Source organism: Thermobia domestica, chromosome 13 (assembly GCF_964235325.1).
Source record: "Thermobia domestica chromosome 13, izTheDome1.hap1.1, whole genome shotgun sequence".
In the NCBI taxonomy this organism is placed as follows: domain Eukaryota; kingdom Metazoa; phylum Arthropoda; class Insecta; order Zygentoma; family Lepismatidae; genus Thermobia; species Thermobia domestica.
This window is the reverse complement of record NC_137466.1, coordinates 170,528,536-170,552,292: the sequence shown is the minus strand read 5'-3', so window position 1 is coordinate 170,552,292 and position 23,757 is coordinate 170,528,536. Positions and strand designations below refer to the sequence as shown.

General features: G+C 36.0%; 1 protein-coding gene across 2 annotated transcripts in view; it reads right to left on the bottom strand.

The window, feature by feature from the left end:
• ND-75 (NADH dehydrogenase (ubiquinone) 75 kDa subunit) overlaps positions 1 to 23,422 on the bottom strand; it is a gene marked incomplete at its 3' end in the record, with an annotated part of 38,730 nt that extends 15,308 nt beyond the window's left edge. Inside the window, 6 exon segments of one of the 2 annotated variants that reach the window (XM_081736878.1) lie at positions 94 to 315; positions 4,774 to 4,915; positions 6,560 to 6,783; positions 9,734 to 9,841; positions 11,076 to 11,232; positions 23,353 to 23,422. In XM_081736878.1, the coding sequence (XP_081593004.1) occupies positions 94 to 315; positions 4,774 to 4,915; positions 6,560 to 6,783; positions 9,734 to 9,841; positions 11,076 to 11,222 (843 nt within the window). 2 annotated transcript variants of the gene reach the window in all.
• Between the last annotated feature and the right edge of the window lie 335 nt (positions 23,423 to 23,757).

Sequence of the window (23,757 nt, the reverse complement as noted above, 5' to 3'; positions counted from 1 at the left end):
AACAAAAAAATCAAAAAAATTATCTAAGCACATATGGCAAGAACAGATTTTTTTTTAAAAAAAAAGAAAGAAGAAAATATATTCACAAATTACCTCATTTACTCTCGGTAAAATTCTAAGAACTTCTCCCGTCCTTGTTGATACTACAATATTACTTCCTACAGCATCTAGGACATCCACACTCTCTGTTCTTCTGGTTTCCCATGGCCTAGCTGTGAATGCATACGGTTTGGATGTTAGCGCTCCTACTGGACACAGATCAATTACATTTCCAGACAACTCTGACAAAAACATCTTCTCTACGTAGGTTCCAACCTATCGTGAAGAGAAACGAATAACTATAGCAGTACTGAAACTATTTAATATATATATATATATATATATATATATATATATATATATATATATATATGTACATAGTTAACGTAAGTCGAACACATTTTAAGTATTACGAAAACACTGCAACAACTATTTTAACACTATTTAATATTTCGTTCACAATCAATGTCTTCCACTGAAATTAACTTGTATTTTTCGGTTCGATTACACATTATGTTTTCGCTGTTACTCGAACACTTTTTAAGATACCTAGTATTAAGTAATATAAATGGTACGATGAGAATCAAAGTAATATATATATATATATATATATATATATATATATATATATATATATATATATATATTTGGTCTAGGAATTAATTCGTGCGGTTGGTACGCACACATTGAAGCTGTAGTACAAACACATAAATACCTTAAGAAAAATATTGTCCATCGCTAGCCACCACTTTCGCCCATCTGTCAGGCAATGTACGGATTCCGTGGCGAAAGAAGTCCTCATCCTTGGAAGCGATCCAGTCAGAGACCCATGTTTCGATATCTTCTGAAGAAGTAAACCGCTGTCCAATCAAATCGTTGTTCATGCAATCGAACAAGTAGTAGTCCGAAGGAGCAACGTCTGGTGAATACGGCGGGTGGGGTAAAACTTCCCATCCGACATTTTCTAAATAGGTTTTGACCGGTTTTGCGACATGTGGGCGAGCGTTATCATGTTGAACAATAAGTTTATCATGTCTGTTCTCCAATTCTGGTCGTGTTCTGGCCAGAGCTTGCTTCAAACGCATTAATTGTCGTCGATAACGTTCTCCATTCATAGTTTCACCCGGTTGCAGCAGCTCATAGTACACCACACCTTTCATATCCCACCATATGCACAGCATAACCTTTGCACAGTGAATATCTCGTTTTGGTTGTGATGGACCTGGTTCACCTGGTTTCACCCAGGCCTTTTTTCGTTTAGGGTTCTCGTAATGGATCCACTTCTCATCACCCGTAATAATTCGATGCAGGAACCCCTTTCTGCTCTGTCGTTGAAGCAGCAATTCGCAAATGGTTTTTCGTCTTTCAACGTCTCTGTCTTTCAATTCATGTGGAACCCAATGTGACATCTTTTGAGTCATTCCCATGGCTTTCAAGCGTTTGGAGACTGTTGTTTGATCAACGCCTAATGCTGCTGCAAGTTGTTCCTGCGTTTGACACGAATCCTGCTCGAGCAATGCTGTCAATTCTTCGTCTTGAAATTGTTTTGGCTGTCCAGCTCGCTCTTGGTCTGCCAAGCCGAAATCACCACTTCTAAACCGTGCAAACCACTTCTGACACGTTCGCTGAGCTAGAGCATGGTCACCATACACTTCCACCAAAATACGATGACTTTCAGTCGCACTTTTCTGCATGTTAAAGTAATGCAGCAGGACACCCCGCAAAAACACTTTATCAGGCACAAATTGCGCCATGTTCACTTAACTACAAACTGGTGTTGTTGACGCTTTAATCCACTGCCCTATACTACGAACGATACGCGATGACAGGGGTTTGCAACACATGTGTGGATACACGGAACTGTGGGACGCTCCGTTCGTTGTGCCATCTCTTGTCCACCCGCACGAATTAATTCCTAGACCATATATATATATATATATATATATATATATATGTGGCTTGGATCTAAATGTTACTTTTTGGCAAAAACGAGATATTCTTCAATTTTAACGCATATAAATGGATGTTTTCTTGTGCAAGAAGAACAAATATCAACATGAAATAGTTTGGAATATATATCATTCATATTAACATTTGCCTTTTTTGCAAACAAGAGAATATACATTTATAAGCGTTAAAATTCACGATCATCTCATTTTTGCCAAAAAGTGACACTGGCTCTTTTAGATCCAAGCCACAATATATGTAACTTACATAAACAATGATTCTGTTTTCTTCCACAATAATATTGCCAGTAAAAGAGTAATCTTTCCTTTAAAAAACTTTCATTCGACTATTCCCTCTTCCATAATGAGTAGAATGGGGTACAGTTAATCAAAAGATGAAGCTTGGTTTTTGAAGGAATTAGGAATTTAAAAAAGCTAAATATTACGGAAAGGAAGGACGTATGCACAAAAACAAACTACATACATGTTTTGTAATGCGTATTGAGATATTCAATTGTTTACGCAAAGTGATTAATCTCGTACTCTGCGGAGTACCCTCCTCTACGAACTGGATTTACGGAACACGATTTGATGACTCTTATCCACTGGCTGAAAACACGGTGAACAAATTCAACGCATGGAATGCAATTTCCAATGTTAAATTTGGATTTTGTTTAGCTGAATGCAAAGATTGAATATCAACATTTCATTGGTGCATTATATAGTACACTGTCTAAAATTTAAAAATGCGTATGCATGTCCAAGCATCTGACTATTGACGATTTCACTGCAGAAGAATCCATGTAATAATAATAATTTCTTTTCTCTTGATGTAGGTAAGCTTTAGATTATCCCAGGGAAGTGCGGTGGTTCAACAGATTACGCAAACAGCCGTGTAATCAAGTCTTTCTTCTTCTTTGTGTTGCTATTTATACTTGGTAATATCTATAATACTAACTAACTAACTCTAGGCCTATGGAATCCGGAGGTTCAATGCCGCGTTCACAAAAGCTCTCCGCTGACTTCTATCCTTAGCCAATTGGGTCCAGTTTCTACTTTGTATTCCTATCTCTGCGAGATCCATCTTAATATTGTCCTCCCATCTGCGCCTAAGTCTTCCTAATGGTCGTTTTCCGACTGGTCTTCCAGTCAACACTTTGAAAGCGTTTCTACTTTTTTTTTATCCTAGCTACATGACCTGCCCACCTAAGCCTCCTAGACTTGATGACCCTAACAATGTTTGGGAAACCGTATAAATTATGTAGTTCCTCGTTATGAAGTCTCCGCCATTCCTCATTCCCGTTCCTCTTGGTCCGAATATTCGTCTCAGGATCTTGTTCTCAAATACTTTCAGTCTATGTTCTTCCCTCAGAGTAAGCGACCATATTTCGCAACCATACAGAAAAACAGGCATGATTATCGTTTTATGTATTTTAAGCTTCAAATTCCTCGACAGATTTCGCGACGACAAGAGATTTTGAACCGAATAGTAACACGAATTCCCTGTTTTTAGTCGACATTTAATTTCCTCGTGAATACGATTTTCGTCTCTTAATACTGATCCTAGATATTTGAAAGTATCCACTTTATAAAAAGTATTATTTAATATTTTAACGCATCTATAATTTACCATATTACGGTCCCGACGCACTTTCATGTATTTAGTTTTTGCAAGCGTTTAATAAGATCTCTGCATTTCTTTCTATTGTTCTCCTATCATCCGCTATTAAATTTACATCATCAGCATATGCCATAATCTGGTGAATACCGTTCAACTCTAGGCTCTGGTTGTTATCTTTGATTTTCCTTATAGCGTATCCCAGAACAAAGTTAAATAATAATGGCGACAACGCATCTCCTTGTTTCAGGTTTATTTTTGATGTGAAAGCTCGTGGACAAAAATTTTCCTACCCGGACTTTACTTTGGGATTCATTTAAACATATCTTAATCTAATTAGGTTTTTCGGTATTCCAAGTTCTGTAAGAACGTTATATAATGTTTCTCTCCTAACAGAGTCGTACGCCTTTCTAAAATCAATAAATAGTTGATGTGCCGGGATATTGTATATCTATAATACTACGTTTCAGAATGAAATCAAATACTCATATTACACAATACATGACAGAAATAGTACGTTTATAACATTCACTCGACTAAAGCACACACCACACGGCACGGGCAGCCCATTCAGGAAATTGGCTCCTCGGCTGCAAACTTGACTGCGCTTGATTCTCAAGGCTACGTGGGCTGTCACGGCAACATTCCTTCAGCATTGCATGTAACCTGTGTACAGATCACCCTGGCTCGCAACACACAAAGCACGGAAACATACAGGCTCGTCGATCACGTGACACAGCAAATTTAAAATAAATTCAGGATTTCATGATTTAAAAAACATAAATTTTAAGTATAGATTTATACATCGTGATTAAGCATTAAAATAAGAAATGAAAATTATTTAATTTATTTTAATCAATCAGTGCTTCGTATATTTGGGCAGACTTAGCGTCACTAAACTCTTCCAATATAGCTAAAGAATGTCCTACACAGCAATTAAAGCAAATAAGTTTTTGAACTTATTCTAAAGAATAAACAGGGAGGAGCCACATCACACATTTTTGTGCCTTCTTCTTGCTCCTTATTAAAGTGTTTTAATTAATTTTCCCTGAAGAAATAAGAATGATCTCAAAGAGTAGTTAAACCAAAGTTTGGAACAGATACTAAACACAATGCTATAGTTTAGTTAAAGACTTAACACACACAGATATAGAATAGTCAAATATTTACCTGCATATCGTTACCTCTTCCAGTAGTACCTAGATCGTCCACACCAGCAACTTCTGATGCAAAACGTATACAGCGAGTACAATGAATACAACGAGTCATGACAGTTTTTATCAACGGTCCAATGTCTTTATCTTCGACAGCTCTGTAAACAGAAGTACAATTTTTCAATAATAATTGAACTACAGATCATAATATACAAAGTATTATACATTACTAATACAGTTACTTAAAACCATCACTATTTTTCTACAAAATCCAATTACTATCGTTCCTAGATTAACTTACTCCAACTAGAAAGTTCTACGCATATGACGATATACTCACTTGTTTTTGAAAAATTATTATAGTATGTGTTTGTATACAGTTTTATCAGTGTTGACAAATTGTCGTGATGTAACTCGCGAATGGCCTGAATTAAGAGGTAACAAGCTCCGGTCTCTAAGGCCAAAAATGATAATGGAAATAAAAGTAATGATCCTACATTCTCCGAGGTGACCGTGTGTCATTAGGTTGGCAACAGTTCTTTGTCAGTTGTGGCATACGGAGCTTCTGATATATATACAAATAAATTTACGAGAAAAATAACTCTCCCTGCGTAACCCTAACTGATCGTGTCGATAACAGTCCTTCGTCGGTTGTAGCACTAGAGGTTTCAGTTAGGTATAAGAAAAAAATTACGACAGAAAAATAAGAATCTCATCAGACTGAAACGGCTTGCAAGCAACAATGCCGTTTTATTTTATATTATTATTATTATTATTATTATTATTATTATTATTTGTCACTATTTTTCCTTAGTTTTCAACTTATCAAAATAGATTCTGAAGAAGCATCCGATGCATTTGTAAATGTTTTAACTCTAAAACTTTAATATGTTCGAGATCAAATGCAGCCCATGAAGGGTTCGATTCAACACAATAGTATTTTAGAGGGGAAAATTGTTAAAAATAAGAGAGATATTTAAGAAAATTGTATATTTCTGTTTTAAGTCTTAGGTTTCTAGAAACCTACTAATATGAAGTATTAGATATTAACGAAATCCAAGAAAAAAGAAATAAAATAAAATTTATGCAAAGGACAAATTAGTTGTGACTTTACTGTAGACTACTAAATCGGATTCTGTATTCTAAATTATAAAAAGTCTCTCTTAAATCAAGTTCTTAGAAAAAGTTGTTAAATGTCTTTTTATTATCATCATTATTGTATAATAATAATAATAATAATAATAATAATAATAATAATAATAATAATAATAATAATAATAATGATGATGATGATGTTTGGGTTATTACAAAATTCATCTGTTTAACCAGTCACATTATTTTCAAATAATTTCCACATACCCCAGCACATACGATATATATCTATATCTATCTATCTATCTATCTATCTATCTATATATATATATATATATATATATATATATATATATATATATATATATTGCGAGGGAGAGATGTATTTGCACGTCTAGATTCGTTGGGAAAACTGAACTAGAAGAAGAATTAAATAACGGTATTTTGCTAGCAAGGTGAATGCTTTACTGGCGACAGAGAAAATCATTTAAGTTAACTTATTTTTCGCATTTCCACTGCGCCAGTTTCATCTGGTAACATTTTTCCTGAAGCACTAGGCTATTTTGTTAGTGTTTGACAGAAGGTTTTCCTGTTAAATGAGAAGTCAGCTTTTTAGTTAAGTTTTAAAAGTACATAGTACAGTATTTTTATTTATTTATTTATTTTTCGAAATAAGCAATTTATTTATGCTTAAAAAGAATAATGCTTACCTCTTTCCGGAGAAATTGATATCAACGAATCTGCTTCTGTCACTACCGAAAGCCATACTTTGATCTTGAAGATCACATTCTCCTCCTTGGTCACAAATGGGACAATCTAGAGGATGATTTACAAGAAGTAATTCCATTACACCCTCACGAGCTTTGCGGGTTAAATCAGAATTTGTCTTGATACGCCAACCGGCCATCACAGGCATCGCACAAGCTGCTACGGGCTACAATGTATAAACATCTTTAGTAGAAAATGTACGAATGACATTTTTAATTCAATCATAAAAATACCTTATAACTGGATGTACTTACAAAGAACGGACATCAACCTGTCATCCGGACATCGGAATTAAACATAGTCCATTCGATAAACATAAAGATATGTTCATGTACAAAAAATTAGGTGCCATGGACAACGGAATAAGTCCATGGGGCCCATTAACCCTGTTTGTTGGTGTAAAGAAAATCGTAGACTCACAGTGAAATAGCTATTGCATCAACACCGTTTATTGGAAAGTCATGGTTTATAGTTCATTCTCTTCAACACGAAACAAGCTCTCCAGAGGTGCTGCGTACTGGGGCTCATAACGTTCTTGAACTGTTGTTGGACTTACTCCGTTGTCCATGGCACCTAATTTTTTGTGCATGAACATATCTCTGTTATGTTTATCGAATGGACTAGGTTTGATTCGGATGTCAGGTTCATATCCGTTCCTTGTTAGCATTCATGTATTAAAATAAACAAACAAATAAATAAATAAATAAATAAATAAATAAATAAATAAAAGGTAAAAAGAACAGTACAACTGTGAGCTGCAAAATGCAGACATCGAATATTGATACGCCAACGTTCATTCTAAAAGTAGTTCTTTCTTCTTTCCGTTCCTTACGCCTACGAATAAGTCGCAAGTAGGTTTGATTTGAAATGTGTGCTTGTGTTGAAGAATGCCTGATCGATAAGTATGAAGATGTTATTGTAATTAATTAGAATGAAAATAATTGTACCAATACTAGCAAAACTGACTCGTTCAACTCAATATTTGTACATGAACTTAAGTCCATTTTTAAAAAAGAATCATATCTACACTAAAAGAAGCTTCTATCTAAATGATCACTACTTACTGACATACTAAGCTTAAATCAATCTTTTGGCAGATTACATGACGATGCAAAAGGAACATAATTTCAAAAGTAGTTCTGCTACCAAACAACATGTTGCCAGGGACGTACTCAGTGGGTGCCCCGAAATTCCAACTATTCTGTAAATTTAGTCTAATGTGAGGGGTAATTTTATAAATTTTAATATAATTTATCCTCATATAGAATTTGAACCTCGTTCCCGAAATAAATTCCTGCGTACGTCCCTGCATGTTACATTCAACGTTTACTTCGAAAATTATTTTTTAATGTGTAAAACATTAAAGTTTCGACTCTCTTCGTGGAACTGCAACTAGGTGAAAAGAGAGAGGTTAGGCTTTTTAAAAAGATAATTAAATCAGGATGTACAAGGAACTAAACACTGTGTCCAAAAATGATTAATTTCGTTGTTCAACTGTTGTATCACTTACAGTAACAAAGTTTAGAGTGTTGCCAGACATACTGTGCTAGTGAAAAGGAAAGTTTCCAACCTTATTGTTCAAATATATCTATTGCAGACGACGTTTCACGTCACTTCGGGCTTTCTTCATTAGGTGCAAGAATTAAATAGAACAAAATTATTGAAAACATCATACTGTTATTACCACCCATCCATGTATCCGTCCCCTTCATTTGAAGGACATTTTATTCTGGTAGACCTTTTATCTAGCTCGCCATTGACGGTAATTTTTTGTTTCCCTTTCTTTCCTTCTCTTTCGCTGGGACTTGTTTAATTTTAATAGGCTCGTTTGAAATATTTCACTTGCATTGTCAACGGCCATTTTTGCGGTCAAATCCCATTACAAATTGTTTTCGATTTAGATTTATTTTACGGTTATTTTTAGATGCAGTGTTTAATTTTCTAGACATTCTGATTCACATATTGTTAAGAACACCACTATTAGCACAGATGATGGTCCGTGAAGATCAAAGGATTGGTGGATTACGAACAACTTTCGTGATAAGTGTTCAATATACAATATTTTCATAACTTTGGCTATCACTATTCGTAGACCATAAACAAGAATCTATTCACTACTTTTCAATTTGACCCCTAATGACGAGAATAAAATAGCTTTTTAAAATCAGAAACACAATTTTTTCGTTAACAAAATATGTGCAATGTGCTTCCGACGGAATCAGCAACATTCCGGCACAGTTGATTATGTAGGTGAGTCTAAGCACAAAATTAGTTATATAAACATATGTCCGACGACATGATTTGGAGAACACTCAATTGAAATATAATTCGGAAAGTACGTCATCTACTTTAATGCCCTTGTCAACGCATCACAGAATCTGACGATATACATGTTGTATATCCAAAGCGGTATTTGAGGAAAATAGTATCAGTGATGCCACTGATCAATTCTGCACGTGCATGACACGTGTGTGTTGTAATATGACGACCAACTGGGCGTTTTACTGCCCTTTAGTTTTTCTTTCTTTCTTAATTCTTCCCAAACCAAATTGTCATTTACATTAGTAGCTTGTATTATTCTATAATAAAACATTTGAAAAACATGAGACAAGAGAATAAAACAAAACGTATATATCCGACAATCCCTGTATCACAAATTTTATAGTGTGTTCAATAACCGTACTACAAAGTATTAATCTATGCTAGGAAAAAAAGATCAAGAATCTTAGTGCTACTGATCATTTCTAAATTAATACAATATTTTTACCAACGAACAGTACAATACACCGATAATTCTCAAGCATCAAAACCTTCGTGTTGTCATTATCTGCTCTTGAAAGACGTTTGGACTAGCTATTTTTGTAAGCAATTATTATTATTATTATTATTATTATTATTATTATTATTATTATTATTATAAATAAAAAAATAAAACAATGAAAATAAAGTATAATATTTAAAGTACGTCTTTTGAATGTATGTACCTTAATTTATTCATTGAACTTTCCACAGAATAAGTCTAAATATTTAGCCAAATGTAATTTAGTTAACATACAAAGGAAACTTCAAACAAGGCTATAATAAAAATAAAAATAATAATGATAAAAAACTCATACCTTAGGTGATTTTTCAACTTCTACGAGACACATTCGACAATTTCCAGCTATTGAAAGTCTCTCGTGGTAGCAAAATCTAGGAATTTCAACCCCTACCATTGCAGCGGCCTACAACAATAAAAATTAATTATGTGTGCATGCAAGACATATATTCTCTTCAATTTAAAAATATGTTCAACAATACATTAGTTTTATTTCTGCTATTAATACATGTAAAAATTTGATCTAAAGTGAAATAGATTTACCATGTATTCCTTCTAAACTCCAAACACACTTATTTTTGTTCACTTTTTATGAACATTTTTCAAACAGCAGAACAGAGATATAGGATGGCAGAAAATAATAAAGATAAAACACACACAACCTAACATAATGTTAAACAAAAAGAATACGAGAAGAAACACCTACTAAATACGTTAATAAGATTCCACATTCGAAACAAATATCTATGACAGTGATGATGGTGTATTTGACGGTTATTTTATATGCTTCGGCGTTATGAATTGTGTACAACTTTTAATCTAGCTTTATATATATATATATAAATAATGTTACAGCGTTTTCACTGTGTTATATTTGCTTATAAGTTCCGACACATTTTCCCCCCTCATATAAATACAAGTCGGAGACCACCAGTTTAAAGGCAATTGTTTTTCTCTATCTTTGTGAGAGATGTTTCCAAGCAAGTCATCTGATGTATGCCACGCGACACTTAATTCGTTACTTCCACACAGATCCTCTTGAAGACTTTTTATGGATTTCCTCCAAAGTCTTATTAAGTGTCACTACAGCAGGAACGTTTTGCTGACGTTCAAACTATTCTCCCGACACTATTTCATAACTCTATCATAAATGAAACTGGCTTCGAAAAAGGCCCAACAATAGTTTTGTTTTTGGTGGTATTACTATTCATCATGGTACAGAAAGCCAAGTTTAATAAGCAACATGCGGTCCTTCTTTAAAGCTCACTCGTGCAAATGGTAGTACTGCATCGAACTTGTTTGCAAGTATTCGGAACAACTTTCTGTATTACGAATTTGAAATACTATACTCTAAACGATTTTAATATCATTTCCACGGAAGATCTCTTAAATGTAAGATATAATATTTTTGCAGTGCATTTTTCACTCCTGTTAGGAATGCTGATAATTTAAGCAAGTAGAACGGTTTTTACTGGTTTTACTAGATTAGTGATTATAAAATACACATTATTGCATATTTTGAAAGAAATATGGTTTCCAAGTGAACAATTAAAAAGTTTTAACAAAACAGGAACACACGGAGATCACAGAATTTAAAAAAAAAAAAAAAAAAAAAAAAGGAATATAGAAAATTCATTTACCTGCAGTACTGTAGTTCCTGGATCAACTAGAACAGGTTTATCATCAACAAATACTTCTATTTTCTCTGGAGCTTTAGTAGCTGATCCCCTGATAGCTACTCGAGCTGCAGGGGATTGGAGAACCCTGAACATAGGTAGCCGTAACATTGTTCCGCCACTGCAATGTAAGTAAATATAAAAATAAACAACCAAACCAAAATGGATGACTCGAATTTCCATCCATCCAACAAGAAAAAAAGTGAGTTTCGTTTCAAAGTGTGAAACTATTGTAGACTTCCAAACTATGCGAATTCAATACTCAAATTTGTAATACATATATAACTTCCGGTTGCAACAGAAGAATAAGACCAAAGATAGACCTGTTTATCGGACGCTGAATACATACTCCATATTCCTTACTGTTTTTGCGCTACAGAAATTAATATTGATACCACAAGTCAGTGCTAACTGACCTATTCCTTCTGGCTACAATAGAGGAATAAAATCAGAGGTGGAACATATTTTTGCGGTGCGAATCCACGTCAAAAAAAAATTGCTTATCGCTATCTATTTTAGTGTTGGCCATTATGCAATCAATGTTGAAACCGGAAATCGTAACTTTTACCACTTCCAGTTTGAATAGAAAAATAGAAGTCGAGATAAAATTCATTTAAGAGATGCTGAATCGGTGTCAAAAACTGCTTCCTCGATCTCTCTCATCGTTTCTGCTCTACGTAAATAGCACTGAAACCGGAAGTACTAGTAAATTTAACCACTTCCTGTTCTGGTACCGTGTTACGGATGGTGATGACATGCTGAATTGATTGCAAAAATATGTTTGTCGCTATCTATTAAGTTTTTGTTCTATGGCGATTAACGCTGAAACTCGAAATGGCTGATTTCTACTACTTCCGGTTGAATAGAAAGCTAATAGAGAAGACGGAATTTACTTTTGGGACGCTGAAACGATTTGAAAAAAAAACACTTTTCGATTTCTATAACCGTTTCTGCTCTATAGGAATCAATATTGAAAAAAAAGTACTAGTAAACTTCAACTACTACTAGTTTTTGTTGAGTTGACTTGACTTGGAGTTTAACGTCCCTTTCAGCAGCGAGGTTATATGAGACAGGACCTACTGATTAACGTGGAAAGTGGTTGTCATAGATCTTCCTGAGACGCTGAATCGATTTAAATATATATATAAAAAATGTAGCTATCTATTCCGATTTCTGTTCTATAATGATCTACACTGAAACTGCAAATGGCTGATTTCTCCCACTTCCGGTTTGAATAGAGGGTTAATACAGAGGAAATGGAACTTATTCTTGGGATGCCACTTATGCATAGGATAGTTTGGAAATCTAAAAACTACACATTGACAAATACAGGCATTCTTTACTGACTTGCTTAAAGTGTTGCAAAATAGATAAGTGTTCAAAAATATACGCAATCTTATTAGAAATCTTATGAATTGCTTTTGTTTCGTTATAGATTCTAAATAAGTGAGCAGCCATGAGCTATATCTTGCAACAGCGTGTATTCAATGCGACAAAGTACATTTCCACAAGGAGCAATGCTCTGACTCAGAGGGCTCCACAGAGAAGTTTCAGAATACAAGTGGTGTAGTGGACGCACCGAAAAGCGGTTAACCATGATTATCATCAAAAGATGATTGACATGCAAACTACATGAAGGTCCAAAAAAACTTAGTGCGACGAATTTCGAGCCAGTCTTGACTTTGAACAGGAAGTGCACAAATGGCCTTGCGCAAGTATTTGAAGTTGTGCCACTGCACGTTACACGCCCAGCAAATGCTGTCTGAAGACATGGATGCCAGAAGAGATTATCGTCCTTGGTTCATGGAATCTAGCGCCAGAAAAGAAAAAAAACTCGATGACCCGTACTGGGCTGATGAGATGTGGTTCCATCTGGGTGAATACATTAATGCCCAAAAATTTTGGGTAAGGGCTCGTGACACCCCCATGTGCTGCAGAAGTTGAATCTGTACTGCATACACAGAAAACTGGCGTTTGGTGTGCCATATCAGTAGTCGCGTGTTCAAACTCTTTCACAAAACAGCGATCTCTGAACAGTACGTGACAATGGTTAGAGAACTTGTTACGATGTTATCAGCTGAGAAGTTGGAACGCACGTGGTTTGAATACAATACCACAGTTCGCACAGCTGCGAACATAATGCGTTACTTGGAAGTGATTTCCAGGACTAATCTCAAACTGGCCACTGCGATCTGAGGAACTCTATAGCTATATTACTCATTCGCACAGAACTCCGAAATTAAGACAATATTCGTTGTGTTTCTAACAACTCAGAGGTAATACCCGTACTGGTAAGGCTTTTCTACAACATGATTCATCGTGTTCACTTGTGTGAAGAACAAAACGGGAGTCACTCCTAGCGCTTAATGTAGATGTTCAAAATAATAATACATGTTTTCCCCTAAGTTGCGTAATTTTTTAACATCCTATATTTTCAGCAGTAACTCACCATAGTGAGACAATTTGAAAAACTGGGATTAAAAAATAGCGAATTCCATTCTTAAAACGTCAGAAAACACGGCTTTACAAGCCAATGTACTCATCAAATATCATCCAACTGATATCTCCTATCATACCGTACTGTAGTTATCATATCAGCTTTTCAAGACGAACATCGATCTTTAAGGCTTTCTACCGATCATTTCCCAGTCGGTTACGAAACAAATTTTCTCGGGTGCAACTATAAAAAGTGCAAATCCGACAACAGGAAAAGCCTATTTACTGACGTATGCGGATTTTCCCGTATTCCCCCCAATCTTATCATTCCGCCACCATCATCCATCTAATCATTACCGTCCCCCTTAGCCTCGATACATAATCATGGTACGTTCAACTCCAAAAAATTATTCTCTAAAACATTCTGGACTGTCCTTTTCCAGTCACACGGCCAAATAATTGCAAACAGATTGACAATAGAGTGCAAACTGATGTGCAATGAAAACAAACTTTCATGCAAGAAACACGCGCCAACATGTGCTAGGGCAGAATATAGGGAATAGCTGAGTGTAGTAAAGTAGGTTGGATTGACTTACTAGAGTTGGTTACGTTAGTATTTTAAGTTGGGTCTGTGCTTTTATGTTCCATTTACAACTATCTTAATTTCGGAAAATGAAATGAAATGAAATCTTTAAGTTTAAAGTCCCACGGTTATGCCGGTTAGGCTAAAGGAGACGGTGATAATGAGAAATGAGTGAAATGGTGGAATGAAGAAAGTGGGAGGAAACGGGAGAACCCCGAGAAAACCCACGCACACGGTGTTTGTCCACCACAAAGTTCACTTGGCGGGGGATGGGATATCTTAATTTCGGAATCGCAATGACGCGATTTCCTATGGCGCGCTTGTAATGGTTGCACACTAGTAACACTAGACTTGTAAATATAAATTACTGCCTTTGTACTATGTAGAAATGCACCGCCAACGGAAAATAATATTTAGTCCTCGTTCGTATGTGCTTATACATCTTAACTACATATTTATAATTTCTATGATGGATTATTGTAAACCTGCATTTGTATCTTAATATATGTAAATGGTCAATTGGGGATTTTACAATGCCTGCTCCAGTTGATATAAAAGGCTGCGGTGGATCAGTAGTAGAGCGTTCAACTCTGGCACGTGGAGTTCTCATTCGATCCCAGCTTGCACCAAGTGCGTTTTGTGGTGGATAAATACCGTGTGCATGGATTTTCTCGGGGTTCTCCCGTTTTCTCCCACTTTCTTCATTCCATAATTTCATTTATGGCATTACTCGAGCAGACGGCTCGATCAAATTTTGACACATTTCTTACATTTTCAGGTGAGGTTAGAGCTTTCAATTTCTTTTAGCAGAGCATGCGCTAAACGACGAGCTCACTTGCAGATTGATTTCAGAAGGGCTCAGTATAAATATAGTGTTGACGTATGGCATAAAAACTACAGCGCATAAAACACGAACCAACTTGTGCTAGGTGGCCAAAAAAAGCATGAATGCTATGTAACCGAGTCAGAGCAGGAGCACAGCAGGGGGAATTCAGCTCTAGCGAGCAGGCGCGTCAGCGACTGGGGTATACGCATAAACGAGGATATTCGAAGAGCACACTTACACATACTATACTTTCACTATCACTCAAAATTTATTTCAATATGCTTTGCACTGACAGTAATTACTTATATCCACATTCTCATTTCTTCATGAAAAATGTTTAACGTATTTTACCTATAAATTTTCTATTTGGTAGAACCTTCTGCTCGAGTGAACCTTCACTTATTTTCATCATCACTGTCTCCTTTGGCCAAGACAATTTAATCGTGGAATAAAACTGAGAGAATTCATTTTATCCCATTTCCAATTGATATCCTGACGCAGACACAAAAAATTACTTTCGATTAATTTTTACAAAACGTCTACAAACTTCCTCAATCTTAAGCTAACTCGACACTTCTCTATCCTATTTATCCTTACTATATTCTATTACACCCTTTTAAAGCAGTCCTGCTACGAATGTGCGGATGCAGTGTGTATTGCAAAGTTTACCCGTTCAATTTACTGTAACTTGATCAAGGAAGTATTAAATTTCGAAACCTTTCCCTCGACTGCCCAAACAAAGTGTGCACTTATTCTTCGTAACTACTAACAGGTTCCGTGTAACGTGGGATCCTGTCATTACAGCATGGCGCGTCCTCAGGTTGCGGATCGAGAAGAAGACCTCTAGATATAGAGGTTAGCTGAAAATATATTGAATAAGCAGTCGCGGACAGACGACAAGGAGTGGTCCTCCACCTTGGGAGTTTGGGTAAGGCTAACAACCTCATCCTGTATATATATATATATATATATATATATATATATATATATATATATATATATATATATATATATATATATATATATATATATATATATATATATATAAAAGCACTTATTACACAATTCACAAAAGCCTCGGACAAGGACTGATAACTTGGCACGACCTCAGCAAAAGAAAATGGACATGAGATTTGGAACATGGAATATTAGAAGTCTTCATAGGCCAGGCGCGTTAAAATCCGTAACGAGTGAGTTAGAGAAATACAGGATGGACCTAGTAGGAGTTCAGGAAGTTCGGTGGGAAGGAAAATGAAATATGAATTCAGGAAATTTTACGTTCTTTTACGGGAAAGGAAACAGTAACCACCAATTAGGAACAGGGTTTTTCGTTCATAAACGAATATTACCAGCAATTAAGCGGATTGAACTTGTTACTGACATACTTTATTTTATTACTCTTAAGGGTCGGTGGTGTGATATTATTGTTTTAAATGTACATGCCCCAACTGAAAATAAGGATGACGATATAAAAGACAGTTTTTACGAAGAAGTGCAACGGATATTTTGAACAACTCCCGCGATACCATATGAAAATTCTATTAGGGGATTTCAATGCGAAGGTAGGACGAGAGGATATTTTCAAACCGATTATAGGGAACGAAAGTCTGCATAAGGAAAGTAATGAAACGCTGCACAGTGGAGTATTTTACTAAAAAAGCTGGCCAAAGTCCAAAACATGAACTTTGCAATAAATCACCAAAATGTACATTAATCTATAGCTGAAGAGTTATGACATCCGAAGGTAGCCCAGAGAATCACATTCACCCGAGCCTTGGGCCGCATTATAAGTTCGAAGACAGGTGTTGAGTGAGTAGCGTGATTTGTGCTCGTAGTGTTAGTCGAAACGTGAAGATAGAAAGAAGTATTACTGTTGGAAAAAAGTGGAGGTAAGGAACAACCGGTGTAGTATTTGACAAGTAGACGGTACACACTTTCATTCAGAATTTAATTTTAGTTTCAGTACAAATATGAATAGATTTGTTACCACCATAAGGAAGTAGAAGAATTAACACAATGGATATAGCATTTCTGTTAAATACAGGTAGTTTTTTGTATGTGTCGGGGCATGTCGAGTAGAAATTTGTGAATAAACAGTACCGTGAGGTCTTCCTTGAGAAATTTCCAAAGAAAAAGCTTCCACATGTTTCCCCCTTTTTGTGCACCATAACGTAATTCATATATATTGTCGCATTTTTGCAACCCCATATTTTATCTCAACAAAACATAGGATTGCACAGAGAAAGTTTACTTTTTTAGTAAAAGACTTCATTAAAATGTAAAATAGGAAAAAGAAATATTCTATCTAGACGAAAGTTTCAAGCGTGTCAGGTGCTAAACATCAATACTAGTTTTTGTGTTATTTGTTTTTACTACATGAAGTAAACATTTATCCACCTAATAGTAGGAATAGTAGGATATATATTGCAGATTTGATGTATGGTGATGCATAAATGTCTGTATGTATGTTTTTGTTACGAAGAGCCCTTGTTAATGCGAAAATAAACTACCTCTAATTGTACTGCTTTCTGTATTATCTGATATCACGAACGAGGAATTTGAGTATTTTGAAAGTCAAGTTCAACATTTAAAAATGACTGAAGTTTCAATAAGCACAGGTGTTGTAATACGTGTGAAGCACAGTTTGGTTCTTACAATGATAGATGCAAAGGTGTGTAATGCTGTCACAGGCTCGTCATCAACAATGCGGTGTTATATATGTGGACAAACGTCAAAATATTTTAACGAATTAACAAAGGTAACAGAAAATACTGATTCTCTAAAGTTTGGCCTCTCAATCCTTATGCAAGGATAAGACTTTTCGAGTCACTTCTCCATTTTGCCTACAAACTTCCCAACAAAAAGTGGCAAGTGAGAAGAGCTGAAGACCGGAAGATTGTGTCGGAAACGAAGAGAAAAATTCAAGATGACTTGAAAAAGGAACTTGGTCTTCTAGTAGATATTCCTAAAGCAGGATTCGGGAGCACCAATGATGGGAATACCTCCAGGCGATTCTTTGACAACCCTGAGACAGCATCCCGAATCACAGTTGTGGATATTAACCTCATTAACAGGTTCAGAGTGATTTTGGAGACAATATCGAGTGGCCACAAATCAATATCCAAAAATTTGCTGAATACACAAAGGCTACTGCACAATTTTACGTTCAACTATATCGGTGGTACCCAATGTCACCTACTGTACACAAAGTTTTAGTACATGGGACCACCGTTATTAGTTACGCTATATTTCCAATTGGGCAACTTTCCGAAGAAGCAGCTGAAGCTAGAAATAAGCATTTTCGCCAGTATCGGCAGGATTTTTCACGAAAGTTCTCACGACAATTATGCATGCGAGATGTTCTCAACAGACTATTGCTCAGTTCTGATCCTTTCTTAAGCTGTTCCAAGCCTAAGTCAAGGACAAGGAGAAAGTTCTTTTCAAGCGAAACATCACAACTCCTACTTCCAGCGACACCAGACATTCCACTCCTTGCAGGAGCGACAGAAGAAGGCAGTGATGAAAGCGAGGATGAAACGGATGCATCATCGGGTGAAGCTTCAGATTAGAATGTGTTACAGTCCACAATGGTCGTTTGAAGATAGCAAGCAAGGATGACATGTGATATACTCTCACGCGTTTGGTTATTCGAATTTGTATTATTTGAGTTTGACGAATGTGTATGAAGTTGGTGTGCATTTTCTAGGTTAGATAAAGTTACATTTGCGCTATTTTTTATGAATATTCGCTTCTTTTCCACAAGTGGGTACCTGTTTTTATCTGGTGAAGTAGGTTGTACACCAACTACGAATAAGTTATTTTTCTGATTACGGAGGCTTTTAATTCAAGAAAAGCGGATACAAGACTTCTTTTGTTCACCAATTTTGCCTGATTTGATTTTACGTGCAAATTTACTGTGGCTAATGTGTGCAAATTTTGAATGACAATACATCATATGCATAGAAAGTTTCTTTCCTTTTCACCGAAATGCCACATAAAAAAACTAACGAAAAGCTATTTGGCGTTCCTTCAAGTTATATTTAACCATTTTAATATCAGATTCGCACTAATCGACCTCGAATACATCTACATACCCAATTTTGTTGCCATATCGTGGATTTTTGTAGAGTATGTCCACCATATTGGATCCGCCAATTTGTGCTTTGTAATTTTGACGTCAGATTTGTAATCAGCGACCTTAAAACCCCCATGGATCCAGCTTCTTATTCATAGCTTGCTTTTTAGCGATTTGTGTCCGCCATATTGGATCCGCCATTTTGAGTTTTATAATTTTGACGTCAGATTTGTAATTAGCAACCTTAGAAATCCCCAAGTACCCGATTTCATATCCATAGCTCGTTTTTCAGCGATTTTTATCCGCCATATTGGATCCGCCATTTTGAATTTTTCAATTCTGGTGTCAGATTCGTAATGAGCGATCATCTAAATCTAAGTATACCAAGTTTTATAAGAAATAAAATGTAATTTCCTATTTTGGCCAACTTTTGAGGCTAAATACTCCACTGTGCGCTGTTAAGACTCGTGAACTTTGCAGCATCCATAAACCTAATCGTGAAGAGTACAAAATTCCCACATCGCGACGTTCATAAATACACTTGGACCTCACCAGACGGAAAAACATATGATCAAATTGATCACGTTTTAGTATATAGAAGAAGGCAATCTAGCATAATCGATGTCCGGTCGTTCAGAGGGGCTATTTGTGACACTGATCACTATCTGGTAGCAGCGATAATAAGAGAAAGATTACCGTTCAATAAAGGAAATATTCAATGTCCGAAAATGAAGAGATTTAATTTAAAGAAATTAGAAGAGAGCCAAATAAGAGAGGAATACCAGATTGAAATTGCGAATAGATTCTCGGCTTTAGAAGATTCGGAGTGCACTAGAATTGAGGATACTTGGATTGAAATTAGAGATAGCATTAAAATTTCAGAAAAAAAAAAAAACCTGGGACACGCGGAAATACGTAGGAACAAACCAGGAATACATTAAACTAGCAGAGAAAACTGGTAAAATTACGTTGGCTACAAAATCCGAATGAAATGACTACACAAAATTTCGTACACATCAGCGGGAAACTTCCAAAATTTTTAGAACAAAGAAACGCGATTTTTTGAAAGCTTTAATTAAGGAACTTGGAGACAATAGTAAAAATAAAAACAATCGGGACATGTATAAGGGAATCAACGAATTTAAGAAAGGCTATCAACCTCGTGCTTATATATTAAAGAAAGCTGACGGTACAGTTCTCACTGATACGGATAGCATCTTAAATAGATGGAAAGATTTTCTGACGATTTCCTGAACACGCAGCCAACAACAAATGTACGTGGAGAAAAGGAGATACACACCGCAGAACCGTATATTCCAGAACCCAACCGAATAGAAGTAGAAACCGCTATAAAGAAATTAAAGAAACAAATCTCCAGGTGTAGACGAAATTTCGGCTGAGTTAATTTTAGCTGGAGGCGAAAAATTGTGGAACAAGACACACAAACTCATTCTCTTATCTGAAACAAGAAAGAATTTCCACAAGAGTGGAAAGAATCAATCATTGTTCAAATTCACATGAAAGGCGACAAAACTGACTGTAGTAATTATCGAGGCATTTCTCTTCTGTCAACATCCTATGAAATCCTTTCAAACATTCCATTAGCAAGATTGATCCCATACGCAGATGAAATTATTGGAGGTTATCAGTGCGGATTTAGACGAAATCGACCAACTATCGACCAAATATTTACCATTCGACAAATACTCAAGAAGAAGTGAGAATACAATACTCCGGTACATCAACTATTTATTGATCCTCGAAAGGCTTACGACTCGGTTAGGGGAGAAACATTATACAACGTTCTTACAGAACTAGGAATACCGAGAAAGCTAATTAGATTAATTAAGATATGTTTGAATGAATCCCAAAGTAAAGTCCGGGTAGGAAAATTTTTGTCCACGAACTTTCACGTCGAAAATGGCCTGAAACAAGGATATGCGTTGTCGCCATTATTATTTAACTTTGTTTTGGGATACGCTATAAGGAAAATCAAAGATAGCAACCAGGGCCTACAGTTGAACGGTGTTGCCAGGTTATGGCATATGCTAATGATGTAAATTTAAGAGGGGATGATAGAAGAAGGGAATAGAAAGAAATGCAGAGGTCTTATTAAACGCTTGCAGGACATGGGATTAGAAGTAAATGCAGAGAAAACTAAGCACATGGAAGTGCGACGGGACCGTAATACGGCAAATTATGGATGCGTTAAAATACATAAAACGATAATCATGCCTCTTGCTCTGTATGGTTGCGAAACATGGTGGCTTACTTGGAAGGAAGGATATAGACTGGAAGTATTTGAGAACAAGATCCTGAGACGAATTTTCGGACCCAAGAGAAATGGGAATGATGGAAACTTCATAACGAGGAACTACGTAATTCATACGGTTTCCCAAACATTGTTAGGGTCATCAAGTCTAGGAGGCTTAGGTGGGCAGATCATGTAGCTAGGATGGAAGAAAGTAGAAACGCTTTCAAAGTCTTGACTGGAAAATCAATCGTAAAACGACCATTAGAAGACCTAGGTGCAGATGGGAGGACAATATTAAGATGGATCTCTCAGAGATAGGAATACAAAGTAGAAATTGGATCCAGTTGGCTAAGGATAGAAGTATATGGAGAGCTTTTGTGAACGCGGCATTGAACCTCCGGGTTCCATAAGCCATAGAGTTAGTTAGTTAGTTAACTACTAACAGGTTCGTTTAAACAATGTCAATCTGCATTTCTGGAGGAAGATGGCTTTAGTATGGATGACACCTGTAAACTGGTAGTAGGAATCAGATTTCCGGGCTTTCGACAGCTATGGTCATTCTAGCCCATCACGTATGAGGAATAACGTCCCTCGGTAATAACACAGTCCGATGAATTGGAGAGGAAGAAACGAATAAGGAAGGAAGGAAGCTAGATGGGACCATTAAGTTAGGTGCCATCCCGAAATTATCCTAGCCTGACAGGGGAAAATCTGTTAGTATGGCTGACCTTAAAAAACTTTTTCGATCTTAGTAATGATGACATCTTGTAGATCACTTTAGCACAGGGATGCAAACAACCACTCATCCGGGGCGAGTGCTTCATTGGTGCGGGCGAGTATTTAATATCATACCGAAGGTAAGTAAATGCTTTCTATTGTGGGATGTGGGCTAGTAGCTTTTTTCTTGGGCGAGTACAATTTTGTTGCTTATTTGGATCCCTGCTTTAGCACATATGAAATGTAGCGTTCAGATCTGCAATGGATAGTGCTGACAAACATTTTCTGCGCCTTCTGTCGCATCGACGTACTTGTGCTAAATCTTATGAATAGTCACATAGATATTTCGCATATTTTGGATCTAGTAGTTAAAGCACTACCCTGTATAACAGTTATAATACTACTCATTGAATGATCGTTTTGCATCCTTCGTTATTTCCGTATAAGACATTCGCATTTGTACTACATACCAAACTAATTAAACAACTGTTCTTCTTCAAGTTAAAATTGCACGGGAATAACGAACAAAATGAAATATTTAGTTTAACGTCCCAGGATTATGCCTATTATGCTTATAGGGGATAACTTCTAATTACAGAGGGCCAGAGTTACTTACTTCACAAAATAAAGCTGAGCAAGTGAACGGGGTTAGAAGCCCCACACGGCTCGTTGTTTTCTATCTTTACCACAATTTAGACTAAAACAAGGTACTCGGTTATGGGGCCCGATATACTTTCATGGTTTGTACTGGCCCCCGCAATTAGAATTAATCCCTATTACGCTACGGGAGACGGATAATTAAGCCAAAAGAATTATATAATAGATAGAATGAGAAGGTGGGAGTACCTCGAGAAAACTCACGGACACGATGTTGTCCACCACAAACTTATTTGGGCGGAGATCGAGACAGTGACCCCACGCACCACACATAAGCGCTTTACCACTGACCCACCGTGCCTCCAATCAACAAGCAATTTTAACTAGAAAAACTACACGCCGAAATGTATAAAATTTGCAATACAAACTGCGCTTTGACTAACATGGTAAATACACTTTTCATAAATAGTACAATTCGTGTATCATTAAAATAATTTAATTTAGACATTCACTTAATATCAACAATGAATACATTTACAACTGGATTATTTTTAAAGAAAAAAAAGATTGTGTATGTGAGCAAGGAAACATTATACACGAAAACTGCCATTTATAAACACTTCCATTTATAAAAATCCTATAATTACCCAAACACCATGTAACAGAATGGCATTAATCTGTCTTTACACACAAATAAGATCAAAATTATTATCTATTGCATTTTATAAATAAATTCCAATGCTTTTAACGGACCTCAGCTGCTGTAACACACTACACGAAAGATATAACTGAGAAAATAGTTGCTAACTGCTATTCAATAAATTACCGTTCTCTCTGTTTTAATACTCCAGAAATTCTCTGATGAGAAGTCCGATTCGCATTTGAAAACGTGGGAATCATTCCATATCAGTCTTTGCAAAATTTTGTTAAGTGAGAAGGGGTGACATTACGAAATTTCATTTAAATGAGTATTCTAACAGAAGGAAGGAATTCATGTACTTTACATAAATATATTCAGCTAGTTTCAATATATAACTCATAATTGCAGGAATCCTAAATCGTAAAGCGAAAGATAATCACAAATAATATATATTTTTTTTAACTAAACAGGCACAGATCCAAGTTAAATGTTAAGGGGAAATGTAAAAAATAGGTATC